General features: G+C 45.8%; 1 protein-coding gene across 2 annotated transcripts in view; it reads left to right on the forward strand.

Moving 5' to 3' along the window:
• LOC123024237 (collagen alpha-2(IV) chain-like) overlaps positions 1 to 19,326 on the forward strand; it is a 238,633-nt gene that overhangs the window by 106,435 nt on the left and 112,872 nt on the right. For both annotated transcript variants that reach the window (XM_044431658.1, XM_044431659.1), the window contains exons 9-13: positions 4,303 to 4,338; positions 4,801 to 4,863; positions 5,213 to 5,248; positions 6,841 to 6,882; positions 8,388 to 8,474. In XM_044431658.1, coding sequence (XP_044287593.1) covers positions 4,303 to 4,338; positions 4,801 to 4,863; positions 5,213 to 5,248; positions 6,841 to 6,882; positions 8,388 to 8,474 — 264 coding nt within the window. The remainder of the gene's footprint in view (positions 1 to 4,302; positions 4,339 to 4,800; positions 4,864 to 5,212; positions 5,249 to 6,840; positions 6,883 to 8,387; positions 8,475 to 19,326) is intronic.

The following is a 19,326-nucleotide window of genomic DNA, read 5'->3' on the forward strand; positions in this document are numbered from 1 at the left end:
ACAATCCGCTCTCTGTAGGGTACTACCCTGCTCCCAGGGCACGATCACCTCCTCCACCCCACGACCAACCGCAATCAGTGGATTCGATGCGGGTACCACCTCGATCCCCACAAAGTGGAAGCAGCCGCTCCTTCTCGCCGGCAGAGTCGTCATCTTTGGCTCCACCCTACTACGGTGCCAATTTGGCTGACTCGGAGGTCGACTCAACCTCCCCAGACGTCGCTGTGACATCCCAGGGTCCTGCATCACCCGACGAGTCCCACGTCTCCTTCGCGGAGCTGATGTCGAGACTTGTCCAGTCTCTGGACATCGACGCTGCCCAGCACCTGGGACCGTTGACGGACAAGTTTTACGACGTCGTCCGCGGGGAGCAATTGACATCTATCGTTCTGCCGCTCATAACCACCTTGCGGCAGGCAATGACGCAGCCCTGGGACCTGCCATCACCTCCTCAGCCGACGTCCAGGAGGTCCAGGAGTCGATGTACTAGGGTTCAGGAAGAGGATATTCCCCTCCTCAAACACCCGAAACCGAACTCTGCGGTCGTCGAATTCTTGCAGGGCAGAGAGGCGAGAGGACACACTTCCCGGATTCTATTCCAGATACTTCACGGTCCCTAAGCAGGATGGGGGTCTACGTCCGATTTTGGATCTACGGAACTTAAATACATTTCTTGTACCGAGAAAGTTTCGTATGACTACCCTTCAAAACATTTTGCCGTTGTTAAGGAGAGAGGATTGGTTTGCCTCACTGGACTTGAAGGACGCCTACTTCCACATTTCAATTCACCCAAATTACAGGCGTTTCCTTCGTTTTGCGATTGCAAGCCAACTTTATGAGTTCACAGTTTTACCTTTTGGACTGGCTACGGCTCCGAGAGTTTTTACCAAGTGCATGGCTCCTGTCTGTGCCTTCCTGTGCCTTCCTGCACCTTCAGGGCATACAAATTTATCTGTACCTCAATGACTGGTTGTTGGTCTCACAGTCCAGAGAAGGACTCTTGGCGGCCATCCATAAGACCTGGGCCTTACTAGATGACCTAAGCCCGCGTACTAATACAGAGAAATCTTCTCTTCTTCTGACACAGACGCTCACCTTCATCGGAGCCCGCTTGGATTCGACGTTGGAGAAAGCTTTCCTCCCGCAAGACAGACAGCAGACTCTTACTTGCCTTATCCATCGAATCCGACGAGAGGGAACGGTCACGGTAAGGTCCATCCAGAGGGTCCTGGGACATATGGCATCCTCAGTTGCCGTGGTTCCACATGCCAGACTTCGGCTTCGCCCACTACAACTATTTTTCAACAGGGTGTATCACCCTCAAAGAGAGCCACAGTCCAAACTGATTTGGATCCCATCTTCCATGCTCCACTCTCTGCGCTGGTGGCTGAAACCGACCAATCTTACGATAGGAGTCCCCTTCAAGGCGCGATCTCCTACGATAACCCTTAGTACCGACGTGTCTCTCCTAGGATGGGGAGCGATATGCTCTGGCCTATCTACCCAGGGTACGTGGAATCGTCTAGAATCCACGAATCATATCAACTTCCTGGAGCTACTGGCAGTCTTCAAGGCCCTTCGTTCTTTTGAGGACCTCCTTCATCATCAGATTGTTCAGATAACCTCGGACAATATAGCGACCGTCTTTTATCTGAACAAATAAGGAGGGACGAAGTCACCAACTCTAGCCAGACTCTCGATGGAAATTTGGGACTGGTGCATTCAGAGACACATCGTGCTGATGGCTGTTCATGTGGCTGGCATAGACAACGTGCACGTGGACCTTCTCAGCAGGCACATGTTCACCTCTCACTAATGGAAACTGGACCCTCGTACGCGCAACCACCTTTTCAGGCGCTGGGGGTTCCCCGATGTGGACTTACTCGCTACCCAACACAACAGGGTGTGTGAGGCTTACTGTTCGAGAGCGGGAATCAGACACGCATCCCTAGGGGACGCATTCATGATCCCTTGGAACAACATGTATTTCTATGCCTTCCCTCCGATCCCTCTTCTGATGAAGGTCATAGCAAAGATCGTGCACGACCGGGCATCGGGGATACTAGTTGCCCCTTGGTGGCCACGTCAAGCGTGGTTTGCGAAACTATTCGACATCTCTCGCGGGGAATTTCTTCATCTTCCATTGCTCCCATATCTTATAACACAGGTGGACGGCACACTTCGCCACCCGGACTTGCTCTCATTGAACCTAACAGCATGGCGAATTTGATGATTGACGTTCCATCGATGCCGACGACAGTTTCGAGAGTTACGAATCCGACAGCTTCTATTAATCTATCGGTACCGACGATGACTTCGACCACCTCAGATCCAATTGTTGAATCCAATCACTCAGGTGCTTCCTCTTTCTCTGATCTCTCTGCACCATCCGGTTCGAGACAAGACCCGTCGAATTCGAATCTGACGTTTTTGCACCCTGATATTCAGCATATCATCGACTCTGCCTTAAAGCCGTCCACAAGGAAGTCATATAAGGCTAAATGGAAACGTTTTCCCACCTTTGCCAAGTCGCGTTCGTTCTCCCCATTCCTCTCATCTATTGAACAGATTCTTCAGTTCCTTCAGGAATTGCACCATTCCGGATTGAAGCTGTCATCCATTAAAGTTTATACAGCCGCGATAGCCTACCACCATGGATTAGTTGACGGATCACCTCTGTTTTCTCATCCTATCCTCAAGAGATTCTTGAGGGGACTATATAATCTTAACCCATCAATTAGACCGGTTATGCCCACATGGAGCCTTTCTGTAGTTCTGCAGGCCCTTATGAAGGCCCCCTTTGAACCTTTAGCAACGGTGGATCTGCAATTGGTTTCTTGGAAGACGGCGTTTCTTGTAGCTGTCACTTCAGCCCAGAGGGCCGGTGAACTTTGCGCTCTTCGAATAGACCCTCCTTATCTAAACTTTCACAGAGAGAAGGTCATCTTACTCCTCGACCTGTCTTTTTTACCCAAAGTGTCTACACCTTTCCATACAGGACAAGACATTGTGCTGCCTGCTTTTTTCCCTTCACCCCCTTTGAAAAGATCGTTGCGCTCACTTGATGTTCGCCGTTGCTTAGCCTTCTACCGATCGTGGACAGAGTCTATTCGACAATCCAATAAGCTATTCATCAAATATTCTACTAGGGATCAGGGCGATCCAGTCACTCCACAAAGACTTTCTAAGTGGATAGTCCACACTATTGTGCTATCAGTTAGCTAAGCTTGAACTGCCTTCAGTTCCCCGAGGCCATTCTACTAGAGCTGTTGCAACCTCGTCTGCGTTCGCATCGGGGGTCCCGATTGATGACGTCTGCCGAGCCGCTACTTGGGCGAACCCTTGCACCTTCGCCAGGCACTACCGTCTCGATGTTCGAGCTCGACAGGACTGCTCCTTCGGTAGAGCTGTACTCTCCTCTGTTCTTCACTGAGGACACCTTCCCCCCTCCTTGATGGTAAGCTTATTAATCTACCCATATGTGTGATGCACAGAGGCCACGACGAAGAAAAGCAGGTTGCTTACCTGTAACTGATGTTCTTCGAGTGGCCATCTGTGCAGTCACACAACCCACCCACCGGCCCCGCTCGGTGTCGGTGAGTGGACACATCGACAGCTCAGTGTCGATGAGAAAGGCATCTTTGGTACTGACCATCCCCCTTTTTTATGGTACCGACACAAAAAAAAAAGATTTAAAATTATTAAGATATCGTACGTTCGGTCGCAAAGACTGAACAAAATGGCGGTCGCTCCGCTCTTTATAGGCCGCAGTGGGGAGGGGGAGCGGAGCTTCCCGCCAAAAACCATTAGCTATCAATCTTCCGGCCACAGGCACTGCGCAGGCGCAGTACCCATATGTGTGACTGCACAGATGGCCACTCGAAGAACATCAGTTACAGGTAAGCAACCTGCTTTTCTCCTCAGCATACAGAACCACTTATGTTCTGTAGCCCCATCTTCAAGAAGAAATCTCTTCTTTTTTCATTTCATCATCATTTCAGGCAGTCTCTGGACATATTAAAATTTTGTAATATCTCATGCTTCAATGTAATATTTGTACCACATGCATTTCAAGTAAAATAGCCATCTATGCATAGCTTTTATTTAACATGCATGTCATACTTCTGAGCCTTATTTTTCTTTTCTAGTTTAATGTTTCCTTTTCACAATTGATCAGAGAAAGTTTAAGGTAATTAGATCATCTAAAGAAATTGTGTTTGCATTCCTATTATCTTGCCTAGTAGGAAGTGTTTGCGTTAGAACTGGGCATAGTATTTATTCTTTTAAATTATCATTCTTTAGGGAAATCCTGGTGATTCTGGCTTGGTGGGCTTCCCTGTAAGTATTTTATTTATTTAACACTTTTGAATACCATCTCATAATCACATGACTCTAGACAGTTTATGTGATAAAAAACCAGCAACATAAATAACACGGTTAAACACAATTTAGACAGTTAAAACCAGAATATCAATAATAACATAACGTAACATCATAAGAAGAACACCAAATAATAGTTTAACAACAGATTGAAACTGTCTCATATGTCATAATTAAGAAAACTAAAATTTACATTAAAATAATTAAAATTAAATTCCAGTTAAAATCATCAATTAAAATGCTCCTTAAATAAAACTGTCAGTGCTGAATATGTATAAGGATGACACTTGACAAATATCCCTGGGAAGTCAATACCATAGATATATAGAAGTAGTATAGTCACAGGTAACAATGATATAGTAATAACAACAGCCATGTTCAGAATAACTAACAGTCAATTTGACTTTTTGAAACTTATAGGGACCTCAAGGTGCCCCTGGTTTGGTGGGTGTGTTTGGTCCAGTTGGAAACCCAGGTCTACCTGTAAGTATTATGAAATGCAGATAGTATAATACCTGTTTGAAAGAAATATTCAATTCATTTTCTTTAGTTGCCCTGGTGAATGGTCACAATAATTTGAATAGCAGCTATAGTGCCACAGTATCTGGAAATATGTGTATATGTTGCTTTTTTAAAAAAGTGTTTACAATATAAGCATAAAAAACTAAACTGAAAAATGAAAGTTTAGTAAAATGCCAAAATGATATTAAAATAATGTATAGAAACACATATTCTAGGTGAACTTAATATGTGTGAAATAACTATCTTTTTCCAATATAGTTATATGAACTGAACTTTCCTAAATTCTTATTTTCTAAAATCTTGTTTTTAGGGGCCTGCGGGTCCACCAGGATCTCAGGGACTTAAAGTAAGCATTTTTCTAATTCATAGAACATAATTCAGGTGTCTTTCAAAGTGACTGCTGGTATGATTATATACACCATGGTAAATGCACATGGTGGGCATGTCGTGAGTGGAGCCGGCTGGAACCAAGGGTCAGACTAGATGGCCCGGGAGGCCCCTTCTGACTTGCTATGTTTCTATGGATCTTTGCTTGAAGAACGAGTTTACTCTATCCCAGCCTTAACTACTGGGATACAATGAAATAAATATTCCTCAATAATGAATGCAGAAGTCTTATTTCTATGAATTAGCATTGAATACTCATAAGTTTGTAATGTTGCAATGACTTTTCCTCCAAAGATAGCATTTCTGCTACTGTCTGGATAATCAGAAAGAAAGGCTAATGAAGAGTTTTATATTATTTTCAACCAGCTTATGCTGTACCAGCAGGAAGCAATATAAACAATAGGGCTTAATAGCAAGAGGATAAGGTTGATGGAAAGACCTGTAAACATGACAAATTTGTTGATACACTACAATACTGAGATGAACTGTGGCAGGAGGTTGTTAGATGGCCTGCAGCTAATACAGATCTAAAAAGATCAACTAGAGATGAGTCAGACCTATTGTGCTCAGTGAAAACAGCTTGTCTGCTATTCACAGAAGCAGTCAAGTTGAACCAAAAACAAAATTTTGCACTTCTAGTTAGAAAACACCCCTTTGCCTCCATTCTTTCCTCATTCTTTCTGGATTTACTGAGCTAAATCCCTTTATAGTGTTTAAACACTTCCCTTTCCAAGAAGCTACTTCCAAAAGAGCCAACTTTTTAAATAACATAAATTGATGATTCAGTAGTCAGAAGTCCCCTGCAAGAGCTAATGAGACACACACTGAAAAAAAGGAAATGGGTCAGCATCCACCCCTTTTCAGTGTTCTGCTAGGATCAACTGAATAAGCTATTTTATTTGAACTGACAGCAGTAGAAGGGAGTTGGAGAGTTCTTTGGCTTGGCTACCCTGTTGTTTATCCGAACATTTAATTTTTTATTAAACAATAAATAGTATCAACTCCTTCCCTGGCTTTTAAACTATGCATTTGGTTAGAAGATAATCCATAGGAACATCCTCATACCCTAGGGTGAACCAGCTTCCCATGAGTAAAGATAGCGTATTAGTTTAGAAGGAGTTTACAAGGTACAGGAAGAAATGCAATTCAAAACCAACAGCATAATTGCCTAGAGGATTTTATTATCTTTATTAGTATGTATGTACTAAACATACATGTATTAGCATGTATGTGCTAAATCCCCTTATTCAAGTGGGATGGTTTAAATTGGTAACCTGCAACAGCAGGGGGTTGGACCCAGTGGTCGTCTTGGCTCCTTCCAACTCCACTATTCTATGGTTTTGTGATCTCAGAATATCGAGATACTGTAGAAAATGAGTCCACGGGATACATGCAACTGATAATTTATAACCTAAGTGTCATGGCAGAATTATTTAAATTGATTGTAAAAATATTGGTTGTATAATACATATGCAAGTGATATGAAGAAAAAGCCACAAGTACTCCATCTGTCTGAAAAATAGTCTAAATTTCCATCAATTGTCATTTCAGGGCAACAGAGGTCTTGGCTTTTATGGAGAAAAGGGTGAGAAGGTAAAAGAAATTTAATTGGCTTGTTTTTGTAATAGGATATGAAGGCCATAGTTTGGACTGATCTTTCTTTGACTAATGTCTGTATGACACACAGCTACAAAACAATATAAAATACATGATGCTGATTCCAATTTCATGGTTGGCCAAAAGTTTCTAGAAACTCATAAAGGAGACATGAAGTACATGGCCCTCATTAACAGGTTCTCTCTGTATCTGGAATTCAGTCTGGACATGGAAGGTCCATTATGGATGGTAACCTTAATAAACTTGTCCTTCATTAATTTTCCACCTTCTTCTGCTGTACCATACAACAATCTCCTTTCAGCCCCACCTTCCTGCTACTTCCCAGCACTTAATAGTCTGCTTGGGCCCAGCAGCTGCTGATACAATTCCACTCTCCCCCAGCCTGGCTAGTCCATCCTTACTGACTGGAAGCCCTCTCAAGTATCCTTCCATTTCACCTTTGTCCTCATACGTAGCTGCTTGGGAACCTACAGCCAGAGTATGAGGATGATTTGACTGGATGAGCCCTGGCAGTCCCTTCAAGTGGGGTTGTGTGCCTCCCCAAATTAGCTTGTTGGGGAGCAGGTGCAGGAGTAGGCTCTTCACTGGCATCCTGCATAGGGCTCCCCACACACAGCTTGTTGGCTACTATGTGAACCTTGGTCTGATCCAGCATGGCTCGTCTTCTGTTCTTACTGCTACTCAAGTTCAGTGATAAGCTGGAAGCAAGTGAGTTACATGAAAAAATTCTTTCCACAGAGATTCATCATTTTATAAACCTCTGTCATTGCCGCCCAATGCCCCTTTTCTTTCTAAAAGAAGGTCCAAAGCCTTTCAGTCTTTTTGTAAAAAGTAATTTCCCAACATCTTTCCAAACGCTATGAACAAACCAGAAGTTATGTTAACTTTACTATTGCAATGTTACTGCATGTTTTGTTTTATTTAATGACTGCTGCATGGAAGGGTAGAGTATCAGGAGTTACTATTTTCCTCTTCCCCACCATTCAAGCAAAAAATCATTGCTACCTCATTTGCCAAAGTTGCTATAAAACTTGAAAGGGAAGCTTCTGCTAGTGTAATTAAGTGCTTCAATCCAGGACTTACAGTAGCTTCAGGAGAAAAATTTTCCCAAGAGAGATGGCAAGATTAGAGAAACAGTTAAGCATCCCCTCCCTACCCACTATGGTCTCCACCAACTGTTCATGACCCCTCTTTGTGCCTATTTAAATAAAAAGTTAATTGCAAAAACATTAACCCTTTATCTAGTTTTGCCCCTTTTTAATTGAGGTGAAATGCACAGAGCATTTTGATCCATTTGTTATCTATAGCCCATTATTATATTTATAGCATCCAATGTTCAGCTTTCTAAGTCTGAAAATCAGTATAACATTATGGCCAACCACTAGAAGTTACTCATTCTCCTATAGTTTAAACAGTGGATATCCAGTTTACTTCAAATATTTACTTTGCTAGTTAAAATTATCCATGCCATTTCCCTGCAGGGTGATATTGGTCCTCCTGGCCCCCCTGGACTTCCATCAACTCGAGAACTGGTCATTTCAACTGATGCAATTTCAAGTGAATATAAGGTAACTGGAAGCATTACTGAAAATTACAGTCTATGCATTTCACAGGGAACAGAAGCTAAACAGAACTTGATTCTTGGGTACTTTTCTTTCATCAAAATAGAGAATATGATCTGCATGTTGAAAATGAAATAATAACCATCTGGATAGATTTTCTTCAAGAAGTTAGCTCCCTAATTCTACAGAACTGTATCTACTATTATTATCATCAAGTAATTACAAAAGCATTTCAGAGATAATCTGTGGTGATGGTGGCATAGGGAGATGATAGTAATCCACTAACAGAATGTGATTTAACTCATGCAATTAGATTACTTGAACAATCCCATGGTTTTGCTATGGTGATAGGCTACTTGTTGTCACATCAGTGACAATAAAGCCACTGTGGTGTAGTGGTTAAGAGCATGGGACTGGGACTCAGATGATCTGAGTTCTAGTCCCCGCTCGGCCATGGAGCCAACTGGGTGACTTTGGGCCAGTCACAGACTCTCAGCCCAACCTACCTCACAGGGTTGTTGTTGTGGGGATAAGATGGAGGAGGAGATGTAAGCTGCCTTAAGCCCTTTGTAGGAAAAAGGCAGGATATAAATCGAAAAATAAATAAATAAATAAAATTTATTTGGTGCCATATAAACTCTGAGAACATAAGTTGATGAGAAATAAGTGCCACGACAAAAATCAGGGAAGGGAGCATTTTATGGGGTGGCAAAAAGCCAACCAACCAGCCAACCAACCCTGAAGGAAGGGAGTAGAGCTTATATGAGGGTGTGTGTGTGAGTGAATGGGTTTGGGTTTTTTTTACTATTTTTTAAAGTCTCCCTGCCAGCTCAGGCTTCTCACAGCAACCCACCCATGATCAGACTGGAGCAGAATGTTCCTTAGCGCACTGAAATGATGCTGCCTCATGTGACATAGCATCATTCCCACTGGCTTCTGCAGGGAGTCAAGCTACCACTTGACAGGAAAGTAAAAGAAAAGGTGGAGTAAGGGGCAGGGGGAACCCACTTAGCAATCTTATATAAAAGTAAGAACTCCTGAGAAGGTCTTAGAATTTTACTTCCCCTTGGAGTTGTCACTTGCAATGAGGATAAGGGAAATGAAAATGTCACATTATCCTCTACTCTTTGTACCACCACTGCAGTACATTCCCAGAAACTGGGAATTTGTAGAAAAGTGGTTCAGATTGCCCTTCCAAGCAGTAAAACCTTGGATTGCGAGTAACTTGGTCTGCGAGTGTTTTGCAAGACAAGCAAAAAGTTTTTCTAAATTTTAACTTGATAAACAAGTGATGACTTGCAGTACGAGTATTATGCACATTTTGCCTGCCTAGCATCACGTCACAACTGAGCACCAGTTCTTCTCTCTCTCGCTGCGGGTGTAAGTACAGCATTGTTTCCCCACCCCACCCCAAGCGTGCCCGCTTCAAATTTTTGTAATTAAAAAAAAAAAAAGTTACAGAACGGATTAACCTTATTTACATTGAACCTTATGGGGAAATTTGCTTTGATATACAAGTGCTTTGGATTACAGGCGTGTTTCCAGAACGAATTATGCTCGCAATCCAAGGTTTTACAACTGTATTGTATAAATTGGTCACAATGTGGGCTACTTTCTGAAACTAATCATGCGGTTGCATACAAAACCTCTATATCAGAGATCCTCAAACTTTTTTAAAGGGGGGCAGTCAAAAGGTGCTGGTGGGAGGCGCGGGCCACCAAGGCGGTGCAGGTGGAGGATGTGCGTGCATGCATGCAGCAATACGCCAGCTTGCTCACAAGCCAATCATTTTCTCCGAGTGAGTCCAAAACGGTCGTCTTGGGAGCAAGCAACCACTGGGTGCGCGCACTGTGAGGCAGAGGCTTGCTTGCAAAGAGATCCTTTTTTCCGAGCAATTCCAAAACAATCTCCACCTGAGCAAGCCCCTGCCTCGCTGCACACAAGGCGAATACAAAACCTCTATGGCAGGCTGAATAAATGGGCTTGCTGGGCTGGATCCAGCCCGCAGGGTGTAGTTTGAGGACCCACGCTCTATATTATCACTTCTCTCAGTCCTAACCCACAGTGGTAGTTCATCAGGATACCATGGATACCATGGTCAGTTGCCTCAAAACCTGCTGAGCTGTCAAGGAGAATGAACAGAGTCAAACTCCCTCTGTCTTCCCTCAGATAGAGATCATCCATTCAAGTTACAAAGGCTGTTTCAATACAAACCTGCACCCTAAATTCAAACTGAAGTAGTCACACCCGTTAACATCAACACACCAAAGAGTATGATTGTACCCCTGATATCTGTGAGAATTAAGCTGAAACAAGCTTCATCGCTCAGAGCTTTGGCCAAGGACCCACAGGCTACAATTCCTGGAAGACAGACTGTTGACAGGAATAGGTTGGACCTGAAAAAGACTGGAAAGAATGTGAAGAAGTTTGTCAGGAGGGCTTCAAACTGAATCTTACAGGGAAGGGAGAATTACACCTGGGCAACTACATACAGCCCCTTCATGGATCACTGCCTTGTCATGGTGAAGGGGCTTGTGTAGCTTAATGAAGCTATGAGCTATATGGTGCAGGGGCACCCAAAACAGACGGGTCATAGCAGAGAGCTCTGACAAAAGCTGATCCACTGGAGAAGGAAATGGCAACCCGCTCCAGTATCCTTGCCATTAAAACCCCATGGACAGTACCAAAAAGCAAGAAGATATGACACCGGAAGAAGAGCCCCTCAGGTCGGAAGGTGTCCAGTGTGCTACTGGGGAAGAGCAGAGGGCTAGTACTAGTAGTGCCAGAAAGAATGAAGCGACTGGATCAAAGCCAAAAGGACACTCAGTTGCGGGTGTATCTGGTGGTGAAAGGAAAGTTCGATGCTGCAAAGATCTGTACTCTGTAGGAACCTGGAATGTAAGATCCATGAATCAAGGCAAGCTGGACGTGATCAGACAAGAGATGACAACACTGAACATTGACATCTTAGGAATCAGTGAACTAAAATGGACAGGAATGGGTGAATTTACTTCAGATGACCATCAGGTATATTACTGCGGGCAAGAATGCCTCAGGAGAAATGAAGTAGCCTTCATAGTCAATAAAAGAGTAGGAAAAGCAGTACTGGGATACAATCTCCAAAATGACAGAATGATCTCAGTTTGAATCCAAGGCAAACCATTCAACATCACAAGAGTCCAAGTCTATGCCCCAACCACTGGTGCTGAAGAGGCTGAGGTTGACCAGTTCTATGAAGGCCTACAACACCTTCTAGAATTAACACCAAAAAATGATGTCCTTATCATCATGGGGGATTGGAATGCTAAAGTAGGAAGCCAAAAGATCACTGGAATAACAGGCAAGTTTGGTCTTGGAGTACAAAATGAAGCAGGGCACAGGCTGGTAGAATTTTGTCAAGAGAATACGATGGTCATAGCAAACACTCTTTTCCAACAACCCAAGAGACAACTCTACACATGGACATCACCAGACGGTCAACACAGAAATCGGACTGACTATGTGCTCTGCAGCCAAAGATGGAGAAGCTCTATACAGTCAGTAAAAACATGACCAGGAGCTGACTGTGGCTCAGATCATGAGCTTCTTGTTGCAAAATTCAGGCTTAAATTGAAGAAAGTAGGGGAAAGCACTAGGCCGCTCAGGTACAACCATCCCAAAAGCACTAGGCCACAACACTGTACAACCATCCCAAAGAAAAAGAAATGCAAGAAAGCAAAATGGCTGTCCAAGAAAGCTTTACAAATAGCTGAGGAAAGAAGGGAAGCAAAAGGCAAGGGGGAAAGAGAAAGATACACCCAACTGAATGCAAAATTCCAGAGAATAGCTAGAAAAGATCAGAATGCCTTCTTAAATGAACAGTGCAAAGAAATAGAAGAAAACAACAGAACAGGGAGGACCAGAGATTTCTTCAAGAAAATTGGAGATACGAAGGGAACGTTTCATGCAAAGATGGTCATGATAAAGGACCAAAATGGCAGGGATTTAACAGAGGCAGAAGAGATGAAGAAGAGGTGGCAAAATTGCACAGAAGAGCTATACAAGAAAGAGCTTAACATCCCTGATAACCGCAATGGGGTGGTCGCTGATCTCGAGCCAGACATCCTGGAATGTGAAGTCAAATGGGCCTTAGGAAGTCTGAGCAACAACAAAGCTAGTGGAGGTGACAGTATTCCAGCTGAGCTACTCAAAATCCTAAAAGACAATGCAGTAAAAGTGCTACACTCAATATGCCAGCAAATTTGGAAAACTCAACAGTGGCCACAGGATTGGAAAAGGTCAGTTTACATTCCAATCCCAAAGAAGGGCAATGCCAAAGAATGTTCAAACTACCGCACCATTACACTCATTTCACATGCTAGCAAAGTTAATGCTCAAAATCCTACAAGCTAGGCTCCAGCAGTATGTGAACCGAGAACTACCAGAAGTATAGGCGGGGTTTCGAAGAGGCAGAGGAACTAGAGATCAGATTGTCAACATACGCAGGATCATGGAGATAGCTCGGGAGTCCCAGAAAAACATCTACTTCTGCTTCATTGACTATGCTAAAGCCTTTGATCATGTGGATCACAACAAATTGTGGCAAGTTCTTAAAGAGATGGGAGTACCAGACCATCTTATTTGTCTCTTGAGAAACTGATATGCAGGTCAAGAAGCAACAGTGAGGACACGGAACCACTGATTGGTTCAAAATTGAGAAAGGCGTTTGGCAAGGCTGTATACTGTCGCCCTGCCTATTTAACTTATATGCAGAGCACATCATGAGAAAAGTGGGGCTAGATGAATCACAAGTTGGAATTAAGATTGCAATTGAGAAATATCAACATCCTCGAATATGCAGATGATACCACTCTAATGGCAGAAACTGAAGAGGAACTAAAGAGCTTCTTGATGCGGGTGAAGGAGGAGAGCGCAAAAGTTGGCTTGAAACTCAACATTAAAAAAACTATAATCATGGCAACTGGTCCTATCACTTCCTGGCAAACAGATGGGGAAGAAATGGAGGTAGTGACAGATTTTATTTTCCAGGACTCCATGATCACCTCAGACAGGGACTGCAGCCAAGAAGTTGAAAGACACTTGCTCCTTGGGAGGAAAGCTATGGCAAATCTAGACAGCATGCTAAAAAGCAGACTCATCACCCTGCCGACACAAGATTGTATAGTCAAGGCTATGGTTTTCCCAGTTGCAATGTATGGCTGTGAAAGCTGGACCATAAGGAAGGTTGAGCGCCTTTTCACTCTTGCCTCTTGGCAGAGCAGCAGAGGGAGAGGCTGGGAGAGAGTGCTGAGGGTGGCCAGGGGACTGGTGAAGACAAGGTAGGAGCTGGACAGAGGAGCAGAGGGACAGGAGCAGCGGAGAGGAAGGAAGGCGGGGCCAGAAAGGCTAGAGGGGCCAGGAGGAAGCAGAGGGGCAGGGCTACCGGCCTGAGAGGCTTATAAGGCCGCGGTCAGCCTATGGGAGCGCCAACAGACGCAGCGCCAACCGGGTCATCTCTTAGCTGCGTCCCTGGTTGCCCAGAGACTCCCTTCCCCGGGGGCAGGTTCCCACCCCCCCAATTTAAATTTTTATTTCATCCGTGTGTGTGGGTTTTTGTCTGGGAGAACTGGACGAGTGTGGGGTAGTGCAGGACAGACAAGGACAGGGACCAAGGTAGGGTCTCCAAAGGGTTCTCAATGGCAGACGAGGAGAAGGCCTTGGCAGGAGTCATGGGTGTTGCTGTCCACTGCAACAGCTGCAACATGTTTGCCCTTCTTTCCCAGGAGAGGCAGAGATACACTTGCCCACGGTGCAAGCTGGTGAGCCTCCTAAAGCAGGAGATGAGGTGCTTTAGGGCGGAGAGAGCTCTCCAGGCCCCCTGGAACAGTCCCCCTCCAGACAGAGGGTTGAAGGAGGGGTCACAGGAGGAACAGCCAGGGAGACATGGAGGCATGTCACCCACCTGGCCCCAATCTGGAGCTGGGAAACAGGTGCTGATGAGACCTTGGGGGACCAGCAGGACCCCCAGCCTGGGACCACAAGCGGTAAGGGGGGGCGCTGCAGAAGAGGTGAGGGCTCGGGCATGGCCGCCTCCCACCACCAGGAAGAGATGGCAATGGGTGATCCTCGTCGGGGACTCCCTGCTTATGGGCACTGAGGGGGTGGTGTGCCACCCCGACCTTGAGGCAAGGGAGGTCTGTTGCCTGCTGGGTGCATGCATTCGGCATGTGAAGGATAGAATGGAGTGTCTTGTTCGCTCCGGGGGCCACCAACCGCTTCTGGTGATCCATGTGGGGACAAATGACAAAGCCAGACAGGGTATGGTCAGAATCACCAGGGACTTCAAGGCCTTGGGGAAGAAATTCAGGGACCTTAAGGCCCAAGTGACCTACTGTCGAGGGAGGGAGGTAAGCAATCCACACATTCAAGAGCAATAAAACTAAAGTCCTTTAATGCTAATTGTCTACAAGATTTTCAACTCTATAGATAAGTTCCCTAATTGAGGTCCTTGCTAAGCAGATGTTAACTCTCTAATGGCTTCTCTTCCCAAGCCCACTTGGGATCACTCTCCCAAGTCACGCCTTTCCTCCCTCTTACGTAATAAATTTTGCTGCTGTTCATATCTACGTAAAAATCGTCTGTTTTCGGCTTTTGAGAAATCCACGACCCCTACTGTGTCTTTTGTTTCCGGCTCAGGGAGATCAGCGTCAGAGGGGGAAGAGGCAGTTTGCTCTGCCTCCTTCTGAGTAGAACTTGCAGCTTCCTCTTTCTCATGACTGTCTGTCTCTGATAAAGGTCCAGGCGTTTGCTCAGCGTGCTGGGGGTCAGAGGAAGACGTAGCAGCTGGCTCAGCTGTCCCTGCACTGGGTTGTGGGGTTGATTCTTGGGCACTGGGTGTCAAGTGCAAGTCCTCCTCATGAGTCACTGCTTCTGTCGTGGCTTCATGCACGACACCTTCTCATCGATCTTGCCAGTTGGGTTTTGGGACAGGCAGGGATAGGAGGGTTGCTGAGGTGAACGACTGGCTTAGGGTGTGCTGCCAGAAGGAACACTTTGGGTTCCTCAACCATGGCACCCGGTTTCCTGCCAATGGACTTCTGGCAAGGGACAGGTTGCACCTCATGAGGATGGGGAAAAGATGCTCCAAAGGTCCTTTGGAGATGCTCTAGTGAGCTTTGTCCGGAAGACTTTAAACTGAGCCCGGGGGTGGGGGGTTCAGGCCTCCCAAAAACTTATCTGCACTGGACAAGTATGAGGAGAGGATTAGGGCATTGGGAGCAAGGTTTTAGAGGTACTGCAGGGACTGACAGGACTACTACAAAGAGAGGGCAGGTATCAGGGAAGATGGGAGGAAGGAGGAGGCTGGGGACTCCAAAGAAAGGAAGCGGTGGGAAAGAGTTGAGGTGCATGTACACCAATGCTAGGAGCATGGGTAATAAGCAGGAAGAGCTTGAAGCTCTCCTGCGAATAGGAAGGTATGACCTGGTGGGAATCACAGAAACTTGGTGGGATGAAAGGCAAGTCTGGAACGTGAACATAGAAGGGTATCACCTTTTTAGAAAGGACAGGAAGGGAAAGAGGGATGGGGGTGTAGCTTTATATGTCAGGGAAGGGATAGGATGCAGCACAGATGGGTATTCGGTAGAGGCAGTCTGGGTGAAATTTAGGGGTTTTGCCAGGGAAAGAGACCTGACAGTGGGGGTATGTTATCGCCCTCCAGGTCAACTTGAGACCCTGGATGATGTCCTGACACATCAAATTCTAAGGATATCTCGGGGGAGGAACACAGTAATTATGGGAGATTTCAGTCTCCTGGATATTAGTTGGGAGACTCACTCAGCGATGATAGCCGGGTCACGTCGCTTCCTAGAAGTTATAGAAGGAGGGTTTTTCACACAGGGTCCGAGAGGCGATGAGGGGGGGAACATTCTTGACTTGGTCTTGACCAACAGGGAGGAGCTGATAGATGAGGTACAGATTAGGGGAGCTCTGGATGTGAGTGATCACTCCATCCTTTGCTTTGAGATCGGGACTGGGGACATGCAGCAGGTCGAGCACTAGAAGCTGGAACTTCAAGAGGGCCAACTTTGACCAACTGAAGGCCACACTAGGGAAAGTCTTGTGGGATAGGTTACTGGAGGGCAAGCCAGTTGAGAAAGGGTGGATGCCACTCAAAAGGGAAGCTTTGGAGGCATAAGCCTTGATGATACCTCTAGTTAGTAAGGCGGGGAGGTGATGGAGACTGCCACCATGGATGCGAAAGGAGGTTGTTAGAGGGATTAGATGCAAGAGGAACCTCCATAGGAAATAGGTATTGGGGCAAATAGGCAAAAGGGTATACTGGAAGGAGGAGGCCCGTTGCAGGATTCTTCGCAAGGCTAAGGCTGATTACGAGCTGAGACTTGCCAAGAATATCAAGAGCAGCAAAAAAGGGCTTCTTTCAGCATGTAAATAGGAATAGGAAGGGGAGACAAGTAGCAGGACTGCTAAATAAGGAAGAAGAAGATCCAGTGGCTGATACAAGGGAACGGACACAGATGCTAAATGACTATTTTGCCCCTGTGTTCTCCCCAGAGCAGGATGGGGGAGATCCGCATAGGAGATTAGATGAGGCTGCGGACTTAGGGGCACAGATTAGAGTCCACCCCCCCCAGAAGTCGCGGGGCTCCTCAGGGCATTGCACGTTACAAAGGCACCAGGTCCTGACAGGTTACACCCGAGAGTACTTAGAGAGTTGGCAGGGGTTCTCTCACACCCGCTGGCCTCCATTTTTGAGGCCTCACGGAGAATGGGTGAAGTTCCAGAGGACTGGATTGTGGCATCAGTGGTCCCAATTTTCAAAAAGGGTAGTAGAAGGGACATGGGGAATTATAGACCTGTTAGCCTTACATCCATTGTAGGAAAAACAATGGAAGGCTCATAATAGAGAGCTAGTGATGCTAGATAGGGAAGGGAGGCTGGCAGCCACACAACATGGTTTCTGCAAAAACAGGTTTGTCAGACAAACCTTGTGGAATTCTATGACAAGGTTTCGAGATGGCTAGAAGGAGGGGATGCAGGGGATGTTGTATACCTGGATTTCAGCAAGGTCTTTGACAAAGTGCCCCATGATATCCTGGTGGAGAAACTGAGGAGTTTTGGGATACACCAAAGCACTGTCCGGTGGATTAGGGCATGGTTGACTGACCGAAAGCAGAGGGTAACCATTAGTGGGGAATCATTGGGATGGCAGCCAGTGACAAGCGGGGTCCCCCAGGGCTCTGTCCTGGGGCTGATCCTGTTGACATGGAAGAAGGGGTGAACAGTCTGCTGATCAAATTTGCAGACAATAGTAATACTGGGGCAGTGGCCACAACTGAGGAGGAGGTACTCCAGATCCAAAAGGATCTGGACAGACTATGGAAGTGGGCAAGAGACAACAGGATGGCGTTCAATGTGGATAAGTGCAAGGTCTTGCACTTGGGGCATAGGAATAGGTGTCATAAGTACTAGTTAGGGGACAAGTGGCTGGAAAGCAGCACCTGTGAAAGGGATCCCAGAGTTTTGGTTGACTGCAGGCTGAACATGAGTCATCAGTGTGATGTGATGGTTAAGAGGGCGAACGCCACCCTTGGTTGCATAGCCAGAAGTGTGGCTTCTAGATCAAGTGAGGTATTACTACCACTCTGTACGACTCTGGTGCACCCGCAACTGGAGTATTGTGTTCAATTTTGGACCCCTCATTACAGGAAGGATATAGCCAGGTTATAGTCAGTGCAGCGTAGGGCCACAAGGTTTGCAGGAGATGCCATATGAGGTGAGACTGAGGGAACTGGGTCTCTTCAGCCTGGAGAAGAGGAGACTGAGAGGGGATCTGTTGGCGACATACAGGTATGTGAGGGGATGTCACACGGAGGCGGGTAGAAACCTTTTCTCCCCTGCAGAGGAAGGCAGGATGCTCTCCAGTGGAGCAAAGCTCAGGGAACCAAGGTTCCATTTAGATGCCAGGAAGCACTTCCTGACAGTTAGGATCCCAAGGGTATAGAGTGGGCTTCCATGGGAGGTGGTTGAGGCCCCATCAGTGAGGCTGTTCAAAGACAGGCTCAATATGCCCATGGTGGGCATGTTGTGAGCAGAGCCAGCTGGAGCCAGGGGTCAGATTAGATTGCCCAGGGGGGCCCTTCTGACTCACTCTGTTTCTATGTTTCTAATTGAGGCCTTTGAATTGTGGTGCTGGAGAAGATTCCTGCAAGTCCCTTGGACTGCAAGGTGATCAAACCGGTCAGTCCTAGAGAAGATCAACTCTGACTGCTCTTTAGAAGGCCAGATACTAAAGATGAAACTCAAATACTTTGGCCATCTAATTAAGAAGGAAGGACTCACTGGAGAAGAGCCTAATACTAGGAGCAATAGATGGCAAAAGAAGAAGGGGACAGCAGAGAATGAGGTGGCTAGATGGAGTCACTGAAGCAGTTGGTGTGAGCTTAAGTGGACTCCAGGGGATGGTGGAGGACAGGAAGGCCTGGAGGAATGTTGTCCATGGGGTTGTGAAGGGTCAGACGCGACTTTGCAACTAACAACAATTACATACAGACAAAGGCTTATGTATCACAGCAAAGAGAGTAGCTCTAAGAGTGCCCAATAATAGTCTTCCAAAAAATGTAGAAAGAAAACTAGAACAGAGCACATGGCCTCGATTTCTGTATGCCTGGAGTATGGGAAACAAGCTTCATGAACTTGAACTCTTAATACAGGAGGGTGAATATAACCTGATAGGTATAAGTGAAAGTTGGTGGAATAATTGCCCTGACTGGAATTCAACAATTAAAAGAAGTAACCTGATCTAGAACAAAAGGAATAGAAAGGAAGATGGAATCGTACTCTTTGTTCAAGATACATA

The sequence above is a fragment of the Varanus komodoensis genome, unplaced genomic scaffold (assembly GCF_004798865.1).
Source record: "Varanus komodoensis strain SLA01 unplaced genomic scaffold, ASM479886v1 scaffold23, whole genome shotgun sequence".
Lineage (NCBI taxonomy): Eukaryota > Metazoa > Chordata > Lepidosauria > Squamata > Varanidae > Varanus > Varanus komodoensis.